Source organism: Mixophyes fleayi, chromosome 1 (genome assembly GCF_038048845.1).
Source record: "Mixophyes fleayi isolate aMixFle1 chromosome 1, aMixFle1.hap1, whole genome shotgun sequence".
In the NCBI taxonomy this organism is placed as follows: Eukaryota; Metazoa; Chordata; class Amphibia; order Anura; family Limnodynastidae; genus Mixophyes; species Mixophyes fleayi.
Genome location: NC_134402.1, coordinates 112,718,361 through 112,738,923, shown reverse-complemented (window position 1 = coordinate 112,738,923; position 20,563 = coordinate 112,718,361). Strand labels below are relative to the sequence as shown.

The 20,563-nt window shown below is 38.3% G+C and overlaps 1 protein-coding gene across 3 annotated transcripts in view; it reads right to left on the bottom strand.

The window, feature by feature from the left end:
* ELF2 (E74 like ETS transcription factor 2) overlaps nt 1-20,563 on the bottom strand; it is a 63,244-nt gene that overhangs the window by 22,976 nt on the left and 19,705 nt on the right. For 2 of the 3 annotated variants that reach the window (XM_075199738.1, XM_075199746.1), the window contains exons 2-3: nt 16,165-16,324; nt 13,125-13,290 (exon numbers count right to left, since the gene is read on the bottom strand). In XM_075199738.1, coding sequence (XP_075055839.1) covers nt 13,125-13,290; nt 16,165-16,239 — 241 coding nt within the window. In that variant the 5' untranslated portion in view covers nt 16,240-16,324. The remainder of the gene's footprint in view (nt 1-13,124; nt 13,291-16,164; nt 16,325-20,563) is intronic. The other variant, XM_075199752.1, reaches the window with a different exon arrangement.

Genomic DNA, 20,563 nt, shown 5'->3' with positions numbered 1-20,563 from the left:
AGAGTAAGGAATAGAGTAGCAGCTACTGTAACATGAAGAGGATATTAAAAACCACCTACCCATTTCACTGAATGCCTTGGTAATATCACAGGTCAGGTTCAGCCCATTTTAAAAGGTCTGACATTATGTATACTGATTATAAAGTTTTGAATAATTTAGGAACTAGCCAGATAAGGACTCTCAACTTAAGATATATGGCAACAAAAATGCCTGTTTAAATACAAAATTCTGTATTTTTAGGCTGCCTACGTACAGAATTTTTTTATATCTCTGCTATCTGTGGAGATGTACCCATGGAACACTGTAGTAAGATTTTCTGTATTTCTTTGCAGTCTACGTCCCCATAGAGGACAATTAATTCTATTCTATGTACAGTATGAGCTGAACAAAACTCAAAGTTAGCGCTACTAAAGGTGGAAATATCTAAAAGTTCTCAACATGTTGCTTGCTATGGGAAGAGTGCTGAGGGTTAACCTACTCTATGTGCTACATGTGGTCACATTGCTTTTGCATCATACATACAGGTATTGGACCTTGTATATACTTTATAAAGGTATTGCTATTCTGTAATTTTGAACACCTTTCCTAAACTCTACTGACATTTTTAAAAAACCCTGTTTTAACGCTGTCCTCATCAGCACCTTGTCTATAGCAGAAAGAGGCACTCTGATCATGGTCACTAAGCAACAACGATTATTTACTGGATTTTTTCCCCTTGGTGTTCAGAGTTTTCTGTATAAGAAATCCCACACAAACTTTAACTCTCCCCCAGAGTGGTCCTTAAACCCCTATATACTTAAATGACAAACCTACTTATTTTGAACAGTACATCAATAGTGCAGGACATTTGTTTATTTAAACTATCATATTCTCAAAGGTGAGAGATGTTTTTCTTTTAACATCAATTTAACAACTGTGAAATACATTTTGTAAAAGAAGAGCGTCTTGTTTCATGGTCTTGTATTTTCTTTCCATGAATGGAAAAGAAAGCTACCTCCCCCCACTTACATGTGAATAGCTTCAAGTTTGGGGGGGGGGGGGGGGGGGTTATTTGATTTTGCACCACATTTGCAAATTTTTCTACATGCTGCATATACCACAATACACTATACCTTATGTGCTTAGCTGCAAGTTAACAGCCCGTGTATTCTTTGAATTCTTACTGAGGATAGTTGGACTGCCCCATGGTTGGCACATTTGTTCTAATTGAAGGGAATTTGGGAGGTATGTCCCCACTCACCATGGTGAGAAGGTGCCGCACACTGGTAATTACGTAGTAATTCAAGGGTGTTTTTAGGGTAAGGGGTTGGGGATGACCTAGTATTTCAGTAGCGTTAGACACACCCCTTTCAGATGCGGCAGACCGGGGCCCACTTTAGAGATTTTAACCACATAGAAAAATGACACATTTTCGTTTTCCCCATGAACAAGTATTAGGTTATGCCTTAAGTGCAGTGGCCCCGCTTACCTTCTGGCCCCGTAGGGGCCACAATTCCTGAAGTGGAAGTAATTCCACCACTGGTTGCTCTTTAGTGTTTACAGGCAGCTCAGCACTCTGTCATTTCACATCCATCCCATATTCCCATTTGTCACTTAAAGATAGTGATCAGTTTTTCCTAAGATGGTGTTTTTGTTTCTATTACTGTGTTTTTACATATATGCAATATACCAAGCCTATGGGTCCTCTCACCAATTTACTTGCAGACATATAGCTATAAAATGCAAGTACATATTCTTTTTAAAATAAACGTATATCACAATGGTCTACAAACAATGACATAATTCAATTTGTGGGTTGTAGAATACTCACAAAATGTTGCATAGTGTCAAAAGAGTACCAGTATCTGATTAAGCAGCAGAGTTAGAACTGCCTACCATGCTTATAATTGTGTCCAGGAATATAATTTATATATATATATATATATATATATATATATATATATATATATATATATATATATATATATATATATATATATATTATATTATATATCATTATCAGTGTTCTACTTCCCTATGATGACAGGCCATCTCTGACAACAGTAAAACAATACTATTAAAATCCTATATATCTTTTCTTTGATGTAAATTTGCTTCAACAAGGAATGTGACCACTACTTATGCACAATTTAATTTCTGTATTTTTATGTATATCAAGTGATTTTATGTGGTTTTATGTTCTACAAGCTATTGTTCATTGGATATTGCCAGATTGTTTTATGATATATAAGGCTTTGTCATTTAGATATTGTCAGGATTTTAATAGTATTGTTTTATGTGCAAGGCAAACAAGTTGAATAAAACACGTTAAACTAATAGATTGGCACCCATATTTGGAGGAACTGATATCAATTGGTAAATTAGACCTACATTCCCCACTATCAACACTTCTAGTCAATGAGCGCCTTACTATTAATCTTAAATGTCACAAACTACAACAAACAAATCTGATATTACCGCAAGAAGGAGCAATGTTTCACATATGAAGGCTCAGAGGCAATTGAGCTAAAAGGTCACTCACTGGTCCAAATTATATTGCATAAAACAATACTGAGCAATGCACATTAGAATTATTTAAAGGACCATTTTATCTGTTACATTTTATCAATAAATTCCCCAGGTCATACCTATTAACAAAGTGCTCTTTGGGGTAAAAAAAATAAAAAACGTCAAGTCTTAAATGGGCTGCAAAAACTTTACAAGTCTGTTTCATGGAGTGACAACTACACAGCTTCTACAATAACCTGCTACCGCTGTGAACAAAGCCCTCTTTCTGTGTTTCGGCTGCAACATGCTGTGCAAATGTTGTTCCTATGCTCTTGCACGTCTATGACATCAGAAGTTCAACACTTGTTAAAGGGGCAAGCCTGGAATTACAATATGATGTAGGATAATTGGTAAGTATGGTGCAAAGGCAAAAAACTAAATAGTAGGTTGTTTTTTGAAAGTAAACACTTAGGTTTCTATCATTTCGAGTTACAGATACACTTGGCAGCTGTAACAAGCTGCAAAACTGGTAATAGCTTTGGCTGTTGGGGGAACCCCTCTTGCATAGTGCTGGTGAATACAGGACCCGATGCTCCACCACATCATTATACTGACATCACTGAACTCAAAGTCCCAGGGTGGCCATTAGCTTTGGATCTTTGAATTCAGTGACACTGGGCATATTACAGTCTTGGTGGGAAATAGGAGGGACACAATTATTTTTTTTTCAAAAAAAGGACCTCCCCAGGGTTGTAACAAGTCAAATAATATTGTCTTGTGTAAATATTGAAGTTTCAAAAGAAATCATAAACCAACACGTATACAGCAAGAATGATCTAAAAAAAAAAATAAAAAAAAAAAAAATATGAGGAAACTACAAGAAAATAATGTATGTGTATCAATATGTCTAAGTATCATTAGCTGCGCACAAGTTGCACTTCCATTTGTATCAGGAGTATTAGTACTGGCATATCTTGTTTATACAAGTTGATCCATGCACCAACCACAAACAGAGTAACTATAGTCCCATGAAGCACTGCCCATAACATTAAAACTTATCATTACAAGTATTTGGAACACTTTTTAAAATAAAAAAGAAAAGAAAATGCTTATAATAAATGTTGCGCTTTACATTTTATAGACAAAGAAAAGCTTTATGTCAAAGCACAAACTGTATGTAATAAATTGGTAACCAATATGTGGTTCACAAATATACATATGTTCATATAAATGGTGTACACTATTGTAAATAAATCTAAAATATAAACAAATATAGAATATTCAGAATTTTAATCAGACTTCTTCATACTAGATATGAAAAGCTATGGATGAGTACACAATGCCACCATTAATAGAAATTAGTCTCAAATATCAATTTATAAAGTACAGACTTCGGCTAGGTACACACTGGCCCGATGATTGCACGAAAAACCTCCAATCAGCCGACATCCGACCGTTTTGTCTGATATTGTGCGAGTGTGTATAGTGACACGATGATCTAGTCATCCCAAAGTGCTGATCATCGTTTCATTTGGTTGGTCGTACTGTTTAATATTTTCCGACCAATCACCAACCGATCATGTAGTGTGTATGCACTCATGCTCTTGATCTCCACAGAGTTTACAGAGTCGTGTTCTTTTCAGCCGATGCTAGCGATGAATGTCCCGGTGAATAAATGTAGAGTGCGCTGTAGACGGAATAATTCATTTGTTTGTTCAGAGACAGAATGTTTCATTTCAGAGTCACAAAATTCATTAGGACATGTGGATAGCTATAACAAGGTGGTTTTAATCAATGTGACAATAATGAATGAATGAATATTGTGCTGTCATTCTCTGAAGACTGGAGGACCAGATGAAGAGCACAGATCTGAAGGTAAATTGTGTCAGTGTGTATGCATGAATCGTCAGACTGATCGGACTTCCAGTCCTAGGTACAATCATTTGAGGTAACACATTAGTGGAAAAAATTTTCAGTGTGTACCTAGCCCAGTGATGGCTAACCTGTGACACTCCAGGTGTTGTTAAACTACAAGCCCCAGCATGCTTTGCCAGCTATCAGCTAGTTATCCACTGGCAAAGCATGCTGGGACTTGTAGTTTCACAACACCTGGAGTGTCACAGGTTAGCCATCACTGACCTAGCCCAACAGTGAGATCAATTATGGTAATGAAAACTTTGCATTCAAAAGATAGGGTCAGGACCCAGCACTATTGTTTAAATGAGGAAGCCAGGTAAAGTCATCACTACAACTTGCTTGCATCTTCCCTGCCCAGCTCCAAGTTTCAGCCGAGAGCAGTTGTAATATATCTGCGCTCAACCAGCCCCAGCTCACCTGCTATGGTTCTATGTTGCCTGCTGTCTTGAAGGGGAGGTCCCCGAAATGCATCTCAGAAGCAACATGGTTAAGCAGCATTGTTTTACGCTGTCCAATTACCCTACTACTAACTTCAGTGGTGTGGCATTGATCTGTGAAAGGTTCTATTCCATAGACTGTGCAGCTGCATACCACATATGACTACAAATCTGCTATATTTCATGGAGTGCCCTTGATTGGGAACACTGTTGTTGTTCTATACTATGCACAACTGCATTTATCTTTTACTTCTCAGATGTTTTATTTCAAGTTTTTTATGGGGTTCTTTTACTTCTACCCATTGGGGTTGGGAGCCCAGTCTGAGGTAGACAACATCAGATAAAAAGGACAGAAGATATTTTTTCTCACATTTGTAATATATACTTTGGAACAAGTGCAGAGGGGGAAGTCTATTTAGCTCAAGTAATATTTATTTATGTAATAGCTGTGATTGTGATTATTTCTAACTTACTGTTTATGTAAAATGGACAGTGATCTTATGGACCCCTTTGTTAATTTAGAAGGCACCAAAGGAGTGTCAAGGTTGCTGCTTCGGGGATCCCGTTCATATATTACCCTGGGGAGAAGGGCATACCTAAAGGAGCCTCTGCACTTTTCCGTGCAGGGCTGGTAACTTCAGGGAGTCGTCATTTTGGGGGCACTTTCTCCTCTGCAGTTCTGCTCTGACCAGTAAGGGAGCGGATTGTAAATACAGAGGAGGACCCAACACAGCTAGTTTTCCTGGTATAGTGATAATCATCACAGGGTGTTGAGGTTTGGGGCTGCTTAGATAAGGAGGGTGGAGGGGCATAAATGTCTATTGCTTAAATTTATTGTTTTGTGTGCGAGTGTGATTTATTTTATTTTTATTTACCAATGCCCTGTATCAATAGGAGCACTCGATAATGAAGCACCAATAATCTTCCTATTCACCATTGCTGTAAATAAGACGCAAACCCAGCACCGGGCCTCTTTCATATTTGTTTTCCCTGTTGTCCCTGCATTGCAGTCAAAGGTTCCGTAAAACCACTGTCTGTTTTATCTACAAAAGTTAAGAATAAGCACAAACATAATTTATATCAATATATTTTAATTGAACATAATACACACCCTTCCCACCACCCTCAGTCGAACAATCCTTATCAGGAAAAAAAAAAAAAAAAAGCTTCTGGTATACCCTCCCCTCCTCCCCTGATCATTAGGACGTCCAGCACTAAATAAATCATACAGTGACAGTGACGGTGACGGTGAAGGTAATTGGCTGGTTCAGGAATTCAGACTGGGAGACAAACAATAAGAAACAAGGTAAATGTTTCAAACCACTTCCCTGGTAACGAATTGGTTCACAGGTCCATCCGCTTTACAAGTTTAGTAGATTTTATGTTTAATACATTTACAGCTTCTACAGACAACTTATTGGCAACTGCATATTCAACTATCCTTTACATTGTATCCTCTTTATGCAAGATGTCATTCTCAGTTTCTGTTCTATTTTGTATGCATAGAGAACTTCACGCCACCAGCATGCATTAAATTATTTTCAGTTTATGTTCCTTTTTCATGTTTAATTCTCTCAGAGCCATGTGTGTTCAGTAAAGAATATTTACACGCTACACTCTCTCCCAGACAGGCTTCACCTATCTGCACAGCAGGAGAGCGGTGAGGTATAGAGGAATCCAAATCGGAAGGGGGGAGGGAAGGTAAATGTACCAAGCTGCGTGTTTCACGCGGGTTTGAAAAGTATAGCTGTTTCCTATAACAGCCAATCAGATTCTAGCTGTTATTTATTTAGTACATTCTACAATATGATAGCTAGAATCTGATTGGTTGCTATAGGTAACATCTCCAGTTTTCGAACCCACCGAAAACTTGCTGCTTGAAACATTTACCCCCTGGAGTCATTTCTTTACTCCGACAGCCCAACTAGCCTTATAAGTTTAGCTTTGAGACTGTGCTTTAATTGCTTCCAGACAGACTACACCTGCCGTGTGGGCTGGAAGAAGAGCATGGTGGTCCAAATAAAATGCTCCCTCCCCCAAAACTGTGTGTTTAGTGGAACATGGGGACAGGTCATCTAATGCTTGGAGAATTTCACTACCCTAAAAATGACACAACAGCAAAACATAACATTTAAAATATTTGGAACAATATATAGGAAAAGAAAGTGTTCCTTATAATTTTATTTGATAAAAGAAAAAATAGATTTTCTCCCATATCCTAGCAAACACAATAGGAACTCTACTACTTGGGCCTTCTCTGTGTATTTTTGTCCTTGCAATGCTCACAGTGATAAGACAGAGGTAGAGTGTTGCTGATAAGAGTGACAGCCGCTTTAAACATGTGGCATTCAGATTACTATGTATGTCATAACATATATTATGTATTGCTCTAAATTAAGATGCTTGTTTTTTTCGGTAATATCCAAAATATAATTTTTCTACTCACAGAATGATAAGACAATTGGACTTAAATGAAAGCCCTGGTATTTCGTATGAATGGAAAGTACATAGTTCAGGATAATTATACTTCTCTTTCTAACTATGACAGTTTGCTGGTTTAAAACTAGGTTTCATTTGAATCAAGCAGAAGAAACTTTAAAAAGAGATTTGTATACAAAAACAAACCCTAATAGATTACATTACGCATAGAGTCAAACATTCAGCGTCTCGAAAGTGGGACAAGATAAGCCCCGCCCCCACCTGGTTATGACCAAACTCTGCACACAAATGGGCAAATTTGGACAAAAATCCACCCACTTTCCCATTAAGCCCCACCCCTTAAACCGGGATGTCCCTCCACAATAGGGACAGTCAGGAGGTATGTGTGATAACTTCAGTGCCTTTCCTCTAACTGAAAGGGATGATCTAAAGATCTATGTGAAAACCAATGTATAAAAGATCTCATGTGAGCTAGTTATTACCCACATAGTTTATAGGGGTTTTTTTTTATTTTTTTCAAATACTAAGGACCTGATTCATTAAGGAACTTAGGCAAGTAACTGAGTAAGTTTTCTTACTTAAGTTTCCTGGACAAAACCATGTTGCAATGCAAGGGGTGCAAATTAGTTTATTATTTTGCACATAAGTTAAATTCTGGTTGTTTTTTCATGTAGCACACAAATATCAACTTTACATTTCAGTGTACAAATATCAACTTGCCTAAGTTCCTTAATGAATCAGGCCCTAAACCATTATCATATACTGTGTGCTTCCAGTGTAATGAGGCTACTTACACACCTACATTTATCTCAATGGGACAGCACCAAACGCAATGTGGTAAAGAAGAGTTCACATCTGCATTATCACGTGCGTGTCAGGCGCCGCTCGGCGGCCGCCTGTTCTTCCGCATAAGCGCGTCTGGCTGCTAGGCAACTTCCGCCTCCGCTCGGCCACAGGTTAGGAAGCGTTCCCGTTGCTAGGCAACGGGACGCTGCATGTAGGTAGCGCTACGGCGCTAATGTTTGACAAGCACTACAGGCGCTGAGGCTCATTGGCTAGCAGCACTATTTAAGCCTCTCTGGATCCCACCTTCTGTGCCAGAGTTGCAGGTCCTTTCCTGTCCTCCAGCGTTCCAGTGTTCCTGTGATTGTTGTCTCTTGACCTTTTGCCTGTCTCCAGATTATTTGCAGTTTTGCCTGTGACCCTTGTGACCCGGATTGCCTTGACTACCCTTTTGGATCTCCCTTCTGTACTACGCTACCAGAACGCTACTAACCCGGCTTGCCTCACTACCCCTTTGAATTCTCCTCGTGTACCTGCCTTGCCCGCAACGTTGCCGAACCGGCCTGTCTGACAACTCCTCTCGTGCCTCGCTATCTGACTCGTGGAAGGACTGCGACCTGCGTGTTTCCTGCAGCTAAGTCCATACCTCCTTGCGGGGGTCCCTGGTGAACACCAGGGGCATGTTAGACTCTGCGCCTTCCTTTGAGTAGTGGCAACGATAGCAGGTACGCTATACTCAGTCGTGACAGTGCGTTTGGCTTGAACAAGAGAACTTCCTGTTGTCTCACAGATATGTCTAAAAAAATGCACTTGTAAACAAATCTAAAATGTACCGGTATATTAAATAAATACATTGTGGTTTATATGCAATTTAACAAACATTAATAAAACACATTGAAATTGTCCATTTTTATGTATCCTAAGCTTGTCATCTGTGTTCATTGTAGATAGTTTTCAACCCTTCTCTGCCTCCTGTGTGTCAGTGAATACAAGCAGCTCCCTGCCTCTCTGTAACTGGATGGGACAAAAATCCAAGGATTGATTAAAGCTGGTCACACACAGTTCCATCCAGCTGGGAAAACAACCTGTCAAAATTGCAGTTTGTATGTGCGCCTTTATGACTAACATGCAATGCCCAAATGTGACCAGCTAGGGCCACCGGGATGGGTACGGTTTTTCGATCCTGAAAATTCCGACACCAAGAAGACCTATAAATAAAAACCGAATTTAGAAAAAAATGATTTCAATATAAATAGACTTACCTGAAAACCGCCGCTGCACATCTCCGATGGCACCGGCTTGTTGACCGCAACTTATCCCGAAAGAAGAGCTCTCCGGCACTACATTTTGACGTCATCGCGACTTCTATTAATGTTCATTTAAAGCGGCAATGTCGGGACCCCGCAGGTTAAGTGTTTAAACACATAACCCGACATTGTTGCTTTAAATGAACATTAATAGAAATCGCGATGACGTCAAAATGTAGTGCCGGAGAGCTCTTCATTAAAAATAAGTTGCGGTCAACATGCTGGTGCCATCGGAGATGTGCCGGCGCGGTTTTCAGGCAAGTCTATTTATATTGAAATAGTTTTTTCCTAAATTCGGTTTTTATTTGTAGGCCTTCTCGGTGTCGGAATTGTGGTAATCGTTTTAACGATTACCAACGGGGCCACCAACATCTTATTTACTGCTAAACGTGAGATCTACCAATACTTGTAGGGTCATCAAGAATTCACTGCTTAAGTACCCTAACAACTATGTAAAAAACTACAAAAAAACAAAAAACATTGTGATCTCTTCTTTTAAGTCATCTTATATTTTCTGAATCTCATCCCATGTCCTGTGAACATGATCGGGTAATGCGAATGACCTTGACATGTCCTTGAATCTTTCATGTCAGTCACCACTTTAACATATCAGGCCAGAGAAAACAAAACAAATTGGCAATAAGTTAATGTTACAAATCCTTCATTTTGACAGATCAAATTTTTGGGAGTTTCAATATTTTCCTTTACAGGACAACAAGTCACTAGACTCTGTTTTCTGTCTTTACAACATAGTAATTTGTGCATTATGATTTAGCAAAGAAAAGAAAGGCTCCTTCTTCAACCCCGTTCACCTAACAAAATGGCATCAGAAAACATAGCAACACGTTCTCTTTAATGTTCCAAAGAGAAGCTCAACGCTAATAAACCCTATATACATAAGAGCACATTCTACACAGCAGGCCTGAGTCATTAAAGAGAGCAAAACAATGAGTAACTTTGCACCTCGGCAAAACCATGTTGCATTCGAGAAGGAGTTAAATTTAAAATGTGGGGGCAGATTTATAGTTTGGTTAGGGCATGTCCTAGATCAACTTTAAATTTCAGTGTAAAAATAAAGCTATCATGTCGGTACTACATGAAAAAACAGCCAGTATTTAACTTATGTGCAAAATAAACAAATTTGCACCCCTTGTATTGTAACATGGTTTGTTATAACTTTCTGTACATCTCTATATTATCTATCACTCATCTGTATGGAAAATGTAGTCAGTTTCAGTTAAAATTATTAAGCATTCTGGTATCAGAAGGTATCTTGTGCTACTATATTATCTGCTGTATTCCTTTATGTTGACTTTTCCCTCTCCCCTCTCCTTTTTATTTCCTGTAACACTTCTACCCTGTTTAAAACCAATAAAAATGTAATTGAAAAAAATGTTGAAGGGTTCTCCCAGACATGAAAAGAGGGTTTATCCCAATCTTGTAAGATACACATCAAAATACACCCAGTGACCACTTTATTAGGTACCCCTTTCTAGTACTGGGTAGGATAGCCCCTGAATTCTGACATGGATTCAACATGGTAATGGAAATATTCTTTAGAGAGTCTGGTCCATATTGATATAATAGCATCACACAATTGCTGCAGATGTGTCGGCTGCACATCTTCCTTTCCACCATACCCCAAAGACACTCTATTAAATAGACTGTGGAGGACACTGGAGTACACTGAACTCATTGTCATGTTCGTGAAACCAGTTTAAGATGATAGGCGCTTTGTGACATGGCACGTTATCCGCCTGAAAGTAGCCATTAGAAGACTGTGGCCATAGGGGTGCACATGCTTAGCAACAATACTCATGTAGGCATTTAAACAATGCTCAATGGTATTAAGGTGCTTTATGTGTGCCAAGAAAACATTCCCCACACCATTACACCATCACAAGCCTGTACTGTTGACACAAGGCAGGATGGATTCATGGCTTCATGTTGTTTAAGCCAAATTCTGACCCTAAATTCTGCATGTCACAGCATAAATTGAGATTCGTCAGACCAGGTGACATTTTTCCAATCTTCAACAATCCAGTTTTGGTCAACAACTGTAGCCTCAGCTTCCTGCTCTTGGCTACAACATGCTGTGTGTTCAGAGATGCTCTTCTGCATACCTCTGTTGTAACACATGGTTATTTGAGTTACTGACACTTCGCTGGCAGCTTGTACCAGTCTGGCCATTCTCCTCTGACTCCTCTTATTAACAAGCTGTTTTCGCCCACAGAACTGACGCTCACTGGATGATTTTAATTTTGCACACCATTCTCTGTAAACTGTAGAAACTGTGGTGCGTGAATACCCCAAGAGATCAGAAGTTTCTGAGATACTCAAACCACCCTGTCTGGCACCAACAATCATTCCACGGTCAAAGTCCAAATTTTTTTCCATTGTGGGGTTTGGTTTGAACAACAACTGAACCTCCTGACCATGTCTGCATGCTTTTATGCAATGAGTTGCTGCCACATGATTGGCTGATTGGATATTTGCTGAAAAGAGCAGGTGTAACTAATAAAGTGGACATCGAGGGCCTGATTAATTAAGGTACGCAAAATTAATCTATTGTGCATTTATTAAAAGAAAAGAAAAAAAAGCACACCTAAGTCAGGCCTATGCACGTCCATATTCAACTAGAAGCGGATCTGAAGAAACGTCTATTGTTGAGTATGGGTGTAGGTACACTCTGCATATTCAATTATTGTCACCTGTTAATAATATAGTCATTAATGAAAAATCGTATATATTTATCAGCAAGTTATACATAACATGAATTTTTACAATTGCTCTTGATAGCAAACACATTGTCTAGCATGCAAATGCAACCATCATCACTATCACTCGGCACTTACATCTGACCTGTAGCTGGTGCAAGTGATACGACAGAAAAAAATGTACCTCAGAGATGCCCAAAGCTCGAAAAAGACGCTGCTGTGTGCGTTCGACCTTGGCACGCCCTTACTGTATATTGCCTACGTGCATACGCCCCTTCCCCTTCCACTCTTCAAATCGTAGTGTGTCCTCTACGTGCGAACATGAATTGTGTTCTTTGGTGTATGTTTCGGTTTTGTTAATAAATCAGGCCCTGAGTGTATATGTACTAGTCATTATATTTGCTAATTAATTGACTTACCTACAGCCTAGAAGTGTCTTCACAGATAGCAACAACAAGTTAGTAAATATCCGTGTAGGTGGTAGTGCCAAAGCAGGCAATAGAAAGACACTACTACAGTAGTGTGGTCAGCCCTGTGCAGCTCCCACCCACTAAGTACAGCAGAAAACATAGGAGAACTTTCAGCAAACAAATCAATAGAAACTCAGTTATGCCATGATTTCTAATGAGTAACTTGCAAATATTAACCACTTTCAATGCTACTAAAATTAAATAACTTTATATTAATAATTTTTTGGGAGAGATTACTATAGGTGTATTTATTAGGGCTAGTAGCAAAATGGTTCCTTTATTTTGCTTATCAAAGAATTATACATGTTTTCCATTCAAACTAGGGGGAACAACTGTAAATGTTTCAGGCCTTAACCATGCTGTGCATATGTAATAAGAAAATATTTATTATTTTGAATCATACGAGTGTGGTTTGTTTTAGACATAGATGTCTTTGGGCTCATGTTCCTTTGTATAAATTACTTGGTTTCATTAGTGAATAAAGAATTGTTCTTGTCTGGGCCATTGTCTAGCTTAATGTGACTTGCATGTGTAGTATTTCACTGCTGTAATATAGGCGAAACCCACCTATCTCCACGACTTCAGTCTCAATCTCTTGTTCCTCGGCTACATCTTGCATCATGAAGGTCTCATCATCGTAGACCAGAATCTGGGCAGCGTACCCCTGCTCCAGCCGGGCACTGGGAACTGGTTCCACAATGACAGCAGGGTACTCCATTATCTGAACATCTTCCTGCAAGAACCAAACAATTACATGAAAAATATTTATTTGCTTTCTCCAAGTCTGTTCAGAGTCTTTGTTTTTATATAGAAGTGTTATCAATTTCTGATGATCAAACAATGACCTGCACTTGCTTAGCACAACCTGGCCCATATCTCTCATATACTGGGCTCACATGAAGGCAGAGGGAGGAGGGCTTATAGTGCTATGAATGTGCATGCTGAAAACAGGAGCACACCAAAGCCTATCTGCTCACTACATTACATTTCATGTGACTGTGGTTGCCATGGTAATTAGCTGAAACTGTAAATCATCAATAGCAACTTGAAGAAATACAGTAAGTAAAAATCAAGAACTCCATGTGGCTTCCTACAGGTAACCAGGGTGATTTATGTAATAAAAAAACACATTAATAAATAACTAAATCAATATAAATCAACACTTTAATGTATAGTTACTATTTATTTGCTGAATTTAAACAGACTGACAAAATAAAATAAGACAAAACTGTGAATGTGGCATTTGCAAATGTTTGGACACCCTTCCAGTTAATATTTGCTTATTTTTTTATGGTGACAAAATTAGATGGGCTAGATACATTTAAAGAAATACAGGTGAAGCATTTGCAGAAAATAGCACCTCGCCATCTGATAAGCATGGGGGTGGATCACTGATACTCTGGGGTTGTCTGGCACAGGAAATATTGTCTGGGAGGGAGAAAGAAAGGCAATTAGTATCTACAAGTCCTAGAATGTAATGCCCCAGAGGTTAGATATTGCAACTAAACAACGATCCAAACTAAACCTCAAAATCAGTTGTTTCATAAATATGTTCAGGAATGAAAGACTATGGTTTTGGAATGGTCTTCACAGAAGAATTAAATATTATTGTAAATCTGTCAGGAGATCTCAAGCAGTGCAGTGCAAGCAACAAGGATAATTCTGTGCTAGAAGAGTGGGAAATGTTTCTCAATAAAGAATACGTAGGGGGGAATTCAAATCCCCCCGAGGTACTGCCGCGTTAAACGTATTACCGTTATTACGGTAATAGTAACCTGGCTTTCGAGCAAAAAGCCGGCATTAAAACTACCGTAATAACGGTACTTACTTTTCAAGTAACGCGGCCAATTGAATTCCCCCTATAGACTCATACCTGCCAAAGAAGATGTTGCTAAGTAATGGCTGACCTGGTGCTCAAACGTATGCACATGCCACATTTACAGTTTTGTTTTTCCCATCTGTTAAATTCGGCAAGTAAACATTAAGTGTGCAGAAATATGATTATGTTTTTAATATGCAGGTTGAATGAGGTTGTAACTTTCAGTGAAACATGCAAACCTTTTGCATACAACTGTATATATATATATTGTTTAATTTTTATTTGTATTTATTTTTTTCATGTTGAAACCATGCACTAATGAAACAATAACAAATATGAAAAACGTTGGCATATAAAACACCAGAGAAAGAAACCCTCTTATGTGTAGTCATATAGATACTTAAAAATAACATTGCCGTAAAGCATTTGTTAATTTTAAATTTAAATAAAGTTATTTACATTTATTATGGCTGCGTTTGCTGTTGAAAGAAAGATATTTCCATTTCTCTGTAGTGTTTAATTCAATAGTCTTAGCAAGTATTCTAGAAATTTTCAGAACTGGGAACTACTTGGTCTATGGAAAGCAGGTAAAGTCGCTATGTAACATTAACATACATATCAAAGGCTGTGTATTACAGAGTTGAATAATACACATGAATTCATTGGGGAGTTCCTACTAATGTCCACCATACTCATGTTCACTCCTCGGCGGCGGGTTTCCATGTTAGATGGGAGGTCCTTCTCTAACTGAGCAGGCAGAGTTTGAATGACGGCTTGACAAACTTGCTGATCAGAAATACACTGTGCAATTGGTTGATTCCACTTTTTGGACCAATATGAGATCCTATCAGGTCACTATCCTAAAGAAGTGGGAGGAGTTGCAGCCATTTGTAGTGGAGTGGGAAGGTAATATACAAACAGAGCTGCAGGGGAATGTCACATTAACACAGAACAATGTATTTTACCTCCATGGTTGACAATTTTAATTTTGGTGTTTAGTCATGCTTAAGTTTTATTTTGAAAAAAACAAGGATATTTGTTTCCTTTAAAAAAAATTGCAGTTGCCTCACTGAACATTTATTAAAATAATAAATAGTATATAGTTCACTGCTATGGCTAATCTATCGGCTTTTTGAATGACTGAGGGATAAAAGTTCAATGCTCTTAAAATGATCTATCTTTTATTGCCTAAATCCTAAAAAGCTTCATGAATTGTATGCCAAGACAAAACAAATCTTTTGATGGAGAACACAGCTTTATTTTATAGGTAGCTTTTCATGTGTCTGCGGGTGTGAGGTATGTTCCAATGCAACGTAGCACCTCAGAATGGGGATCATTACTACCCTATAGAGAATGTGCCCACACAACACATTAGTTTTATTTGTTTGTATTTTTGTGTACACTGAATGCACCATAAGCGGTAATGTGGGTGAGGTCATCCACACTTACTGTTCAGCGCAAATGAACTGCCAATGAATGTGTTATAAACAACAAATATTTATGAATGAAAGCTCTCATTCAAGAAGGCAACATAACGCACAAACACAAACTGCGTAAAAAGTACTGGTAATCCTAAAAGTACAAGCAGCGTTTTAGAGAAGGACTAGTGATCAAATTCACAAATATATAAAGAAAAGTTTCACAAAGGTCTCAGAGCTGAAGATAAATAACCTGGTGCTTTCTTGAGAAGTCCAAACACTAGAATCGTCTACAAGCCATCACTAGACTGGAAGTAGTAGGTAAACTTTTTTCCTTCCTTCCCTCCCAACTTTCCCACGCTCTCCTCACCTGGTCTGGATTTTCCACCCCATTGCTGACATAGTTCCCCGCTGATCCACCACCATCCACCACAGCGGAGGTCATGTTGCATCCCCCGAGTCTAGCTGCAAACAAAGACCGGGCAACTGGCCAGATCAAGAAAGCTTCAGCTTTGGTTTTTGCACTGATCCTGGAAAAGATAACATTTAGTTACAAGGTGATCCTTCATATATCCAGGATCATTTTCCTTCACTAATTCAATTAAGGGGGAGAGAGTGAAAGTGAACAGGAACCATACATTGAGTACAGACAGACTGAGCAAGTGAGTGGAATATCTAATAATGACAGGACATTATGAACTGCAGTACCGTTAAGTAGAGCAAAAACAATATATGGTGTTGAGATGACAATCGGCTTACGATATACGACTGCTCATCTTAATTAAAAGGTAAATTCATATGTATAGTCTTACTTGTGGAAACAATTAGTACAGAAAGAAACACCTTAAACATATGATAAAGTCAGTTTGTGTAATGCAGCTTCATAGGAAAAATAACAAAAAGATCCAGTTCATGAATTTACAAATAAAAAAGCAAAAAGTCTCAATATTCCATAGATTATCACAGAACAGGTAAATTACAAAATAATTGGCTGTAGATTAGAAGTGTAAGATACACAGATGACTATAACATTTTGGCTATTAAGCACATACATTGCATTCATGACATGCATTGTCATTACAGCTTCCAGCATCAGTTAGTGAAATAGTAAATATTTCAGATCATATGGCAGTGACCACCACAGACACCAGAGGCTGACCTGTCTCCATGTGATTGGTTCAACATTGGTCTGTACGGTGTACTTTAAAGAAATAACAAACTCAAGTATTTCATTGAAGTGCTCATTGGCAGTAAACAAAGAGAATTTATAAGTAAATCATTGCGTGATAATATATTACTTGGTTATGTAATTCCTTGGTGCATTGAAAGATGGCTTTTTTCGTCTTTTATTTAGACCAACTTTTAAACAATAAACTATAGTGCAGTTTGTTAAACGTTTAAGTAAATATGAGCAAAGTGCAGAACTCTGTTCTACGTTAACTTCAAATCCAGCCAATTCCACTGACAATAAACAGACTGGTGAACTAGGTAAGCCAAGGCTATTATCCCCACATGCTGTAGACAGGGCAGATCGGCAGTTACATCAGGGGACATGTATAATAAAGCGATTCATTTGCTAAATTACTGTGGTATCATCAGGGGGTGAGGCCGTCCTGTGCAACTTTCAGGACATTTTTTTAAGACAAATTGTGCAGGCAACTAAAAATGTAGTTTATTACAAAAAAAAACAAAAAACTGGTCATAAGACACTGCATCGTTTATCTTGGGAAGCAATATATTTAAAATATGTGGGAAGATTTCAAACATACAGAGCATGCAAAGGTCTAAGAGTATGTCAGCACTATAAGAGTCATATCTGGCATTCTGGCTGCAATTCAGTGCACAGATCCTGTAACTCCTGATGTTAAAAGGACCATGTATTATAGACACAAAGCACAAAAAAATAAATGATGGCATTTTTTAGGAGATATAAATTGCATATAAGTTGCCTTGAATACTCTTTTGATGCACAAATGAGCAGGAAAGAAGGATGGAAACAGGATTCTGCATGCCAGTAGGTTTACACTGTGAGCCCCAACTCTATCAGATACTTATTGGTTTTTGCAGGCAGGAGTTGGTGGCACTATGTGAGAGGATCCCAGCTGGGAAACAAGTAAGCAGGAGGAATTATAGGGGCAATTATAAATTAGATGTCTTGGGTGACACGCCTGCAGTGTCTAGTACAGTGGTCAGGGAACAGGGGTAAATTACCCCAAATGGGGTAAAAATGAAATTCCTGGGGGTAATGCTGCCGAGTCACATGCTGTCAGTTGGAGTGTAGACCCCTTTAAATGTGAAATTGCTGTTGTACCAGAAGAGCCTCAAGGGTTGGCAGAGGCACTTCTTGAGCTTCGATGCAATAATGAAGCACGTATTGCATTTGAAAACAAAGCAGATCTGTCATATTTTTGGATGTCAACAGCTGCAAAGGCATTCAAAATTGCACATGAGGAGGCAGTCAAAAAGTTGCTGCCTTTTGCAATAACCTACCTTTACGAACAAGGATTTTCCACTCTAACGAACATAAAAACAAAGCATAGAAATCGATTGGACGCTGGAGACTGTATCCACATTGCTCTGACATCAAAAATGAAGCAATATCATTTCTCCAAAACCTGAAGTTTTGAAGTTGAAGCTTTCAAAGAAATTTTCAAAAGATTCAATAAAATTTTGAATTCCAATAATTAATAATATAGAATTTCCTTCCTTTCAAATCAAGGGGGTAACATCGGCATATCTAAATATATTTTGGAGTAAAAGGTAAAAAAGTTCCCTGACCCCTGGTCTAGTACATAGTTGCCTACTGACTCCCGGGAGAGCAGGCAATTCTCCCTGATCCTGACAGGTTGTATAAACTAAATGGAGGGGACTGGGCCCAGTGACATCATGGACCCATCATCGTGGCCCCACCCCATTTTTATTGGTTCAGAGTAGTGATGTCCGTTTTGGGGGCGGGGCTAATGACAACTCTTCGAGCACACACGCGCACGCACACACACACACACACACACACACACACACACACACACACACACACACGACTTCCTGGGAATCATCTTGCCCATGTTGGCAAATATGGTCTAGTATCCTACTATTACTGATCTGATAAGATTAATTTCCTAGAGGGGTCATTGCTGGATATAATTTGCAATACTTGTATACTGTGCAATACCTTTATACTTTTCTTGGACAAATATCCATTGGAAGGACACAGACACATTCTTATTGATCCACACTCACTGATTTGCAAAGCAAATAAGGGCAAAGTATACACATGTACTACTACTATAATTACATATTTCTCATATAACTCATTTTCTTTTGCACTGCTAAATTTGTAAATGGATTTTCTGCTGTATTCCCCTATATAATGCATGGCTAAATGTACTAATTTATGACATTTTTATGACAGTGTATATGTACATTTTGGTGGATTTACAAGTCTTTTTTTAATGCAGGGCAATTCAATAATACATAATATGAAACTATTCAATAAAGAGGTTAATTAAAAGCTAACACAGGAATGTGATTTAAAAAAAAACATTAACCACAAAAACATACAATTTTAGCCTCAATTTTAATTATGCAGCAGAAAGTTAGACAACGAAGAATAATTATGTGAGCCACACACCTTAGACCATGACAGGAAATACTACACATACTGAAATGTAATTACCTAGCTAATCAGAGATCACTGCTACACTGCTGAGAGAATACACAATGTGGTGAGAAAAAGCTGTAAACATATGTCACAGCAATAGTGCCCTGGGTTGTCTGTGTTCCTGTTTCTTCAGATATCACAAAACAGGAGATTATAAATAAACAGCCTTACACAGAAGGCATTGAATCATACCAGAAGGGTTCTGAGCCAAACAGACCCAATTCATCAGTCACATAACAAATAATAAACAAACTCTGGGCTGGCAGCCACAACTACAGCTTCTACGGATGAAGCAAATGGCATCCTTCTTAAATCTGGTGGGCTAGCAATCACAACTACAAATTAACAGAATAAATAAAGCACACCCTTCTAAAAAACATGCTGTCAGAATATAGCAACTTCTTAAAGATACTTTTTAGTCATCTAACCCTATGAAAGCCATTTAGTAGGAGGAATCCATATCAATGCCACCAGTTCACTATAAACTAGTGACATTACTTTGTGTCTCATAAGTCAGTCATGTCATTAGCTCCTACTGAGCAGATAGGCTGCAATCTCATTAATATTGGTTCAGTCCATAGTTGCCAATTCCGCTTATAACAAGCGGGGTTGCGGTTTTTGGGCTTTACAACATTTTATTTTATTTTATTTTTTTCAAAAAACTTTATTGCCTTGTGTATAATAACGCTTCAGTCAGTGTAAGGACGCTGCTGGTCTCTAATGTGGGCGTGATATCAGGTGTTGGTAGGTAAACTTCAGCATTGGCTCCTCTTGGGGGAACCTGTCTGTGTTGTATGCAGTAGATATGGAGAGTATATATGCGACCAGACAGAACATGATGTGTGTGATTATAGTGTAAAGCTAGGGATATATTATAGTGTACAGAGAAAACAACCCCCTAAAGTGCAGCTATAACTCCTGAATCTTCATCTTTAGTTACTATAACTGCAGAAGATCCCATTACTATTAATATTATCTTGATATTTGTATCATAAATTAAAAAAAAATAATTTTGGGGCTTTTTAGGATTGTTTGGGCTTGTTTTTCATTTCAGAGTTGGCAACCCTGGTTCAGTCACAAAATAGCTGCTTCCGCCATGTGGACATGA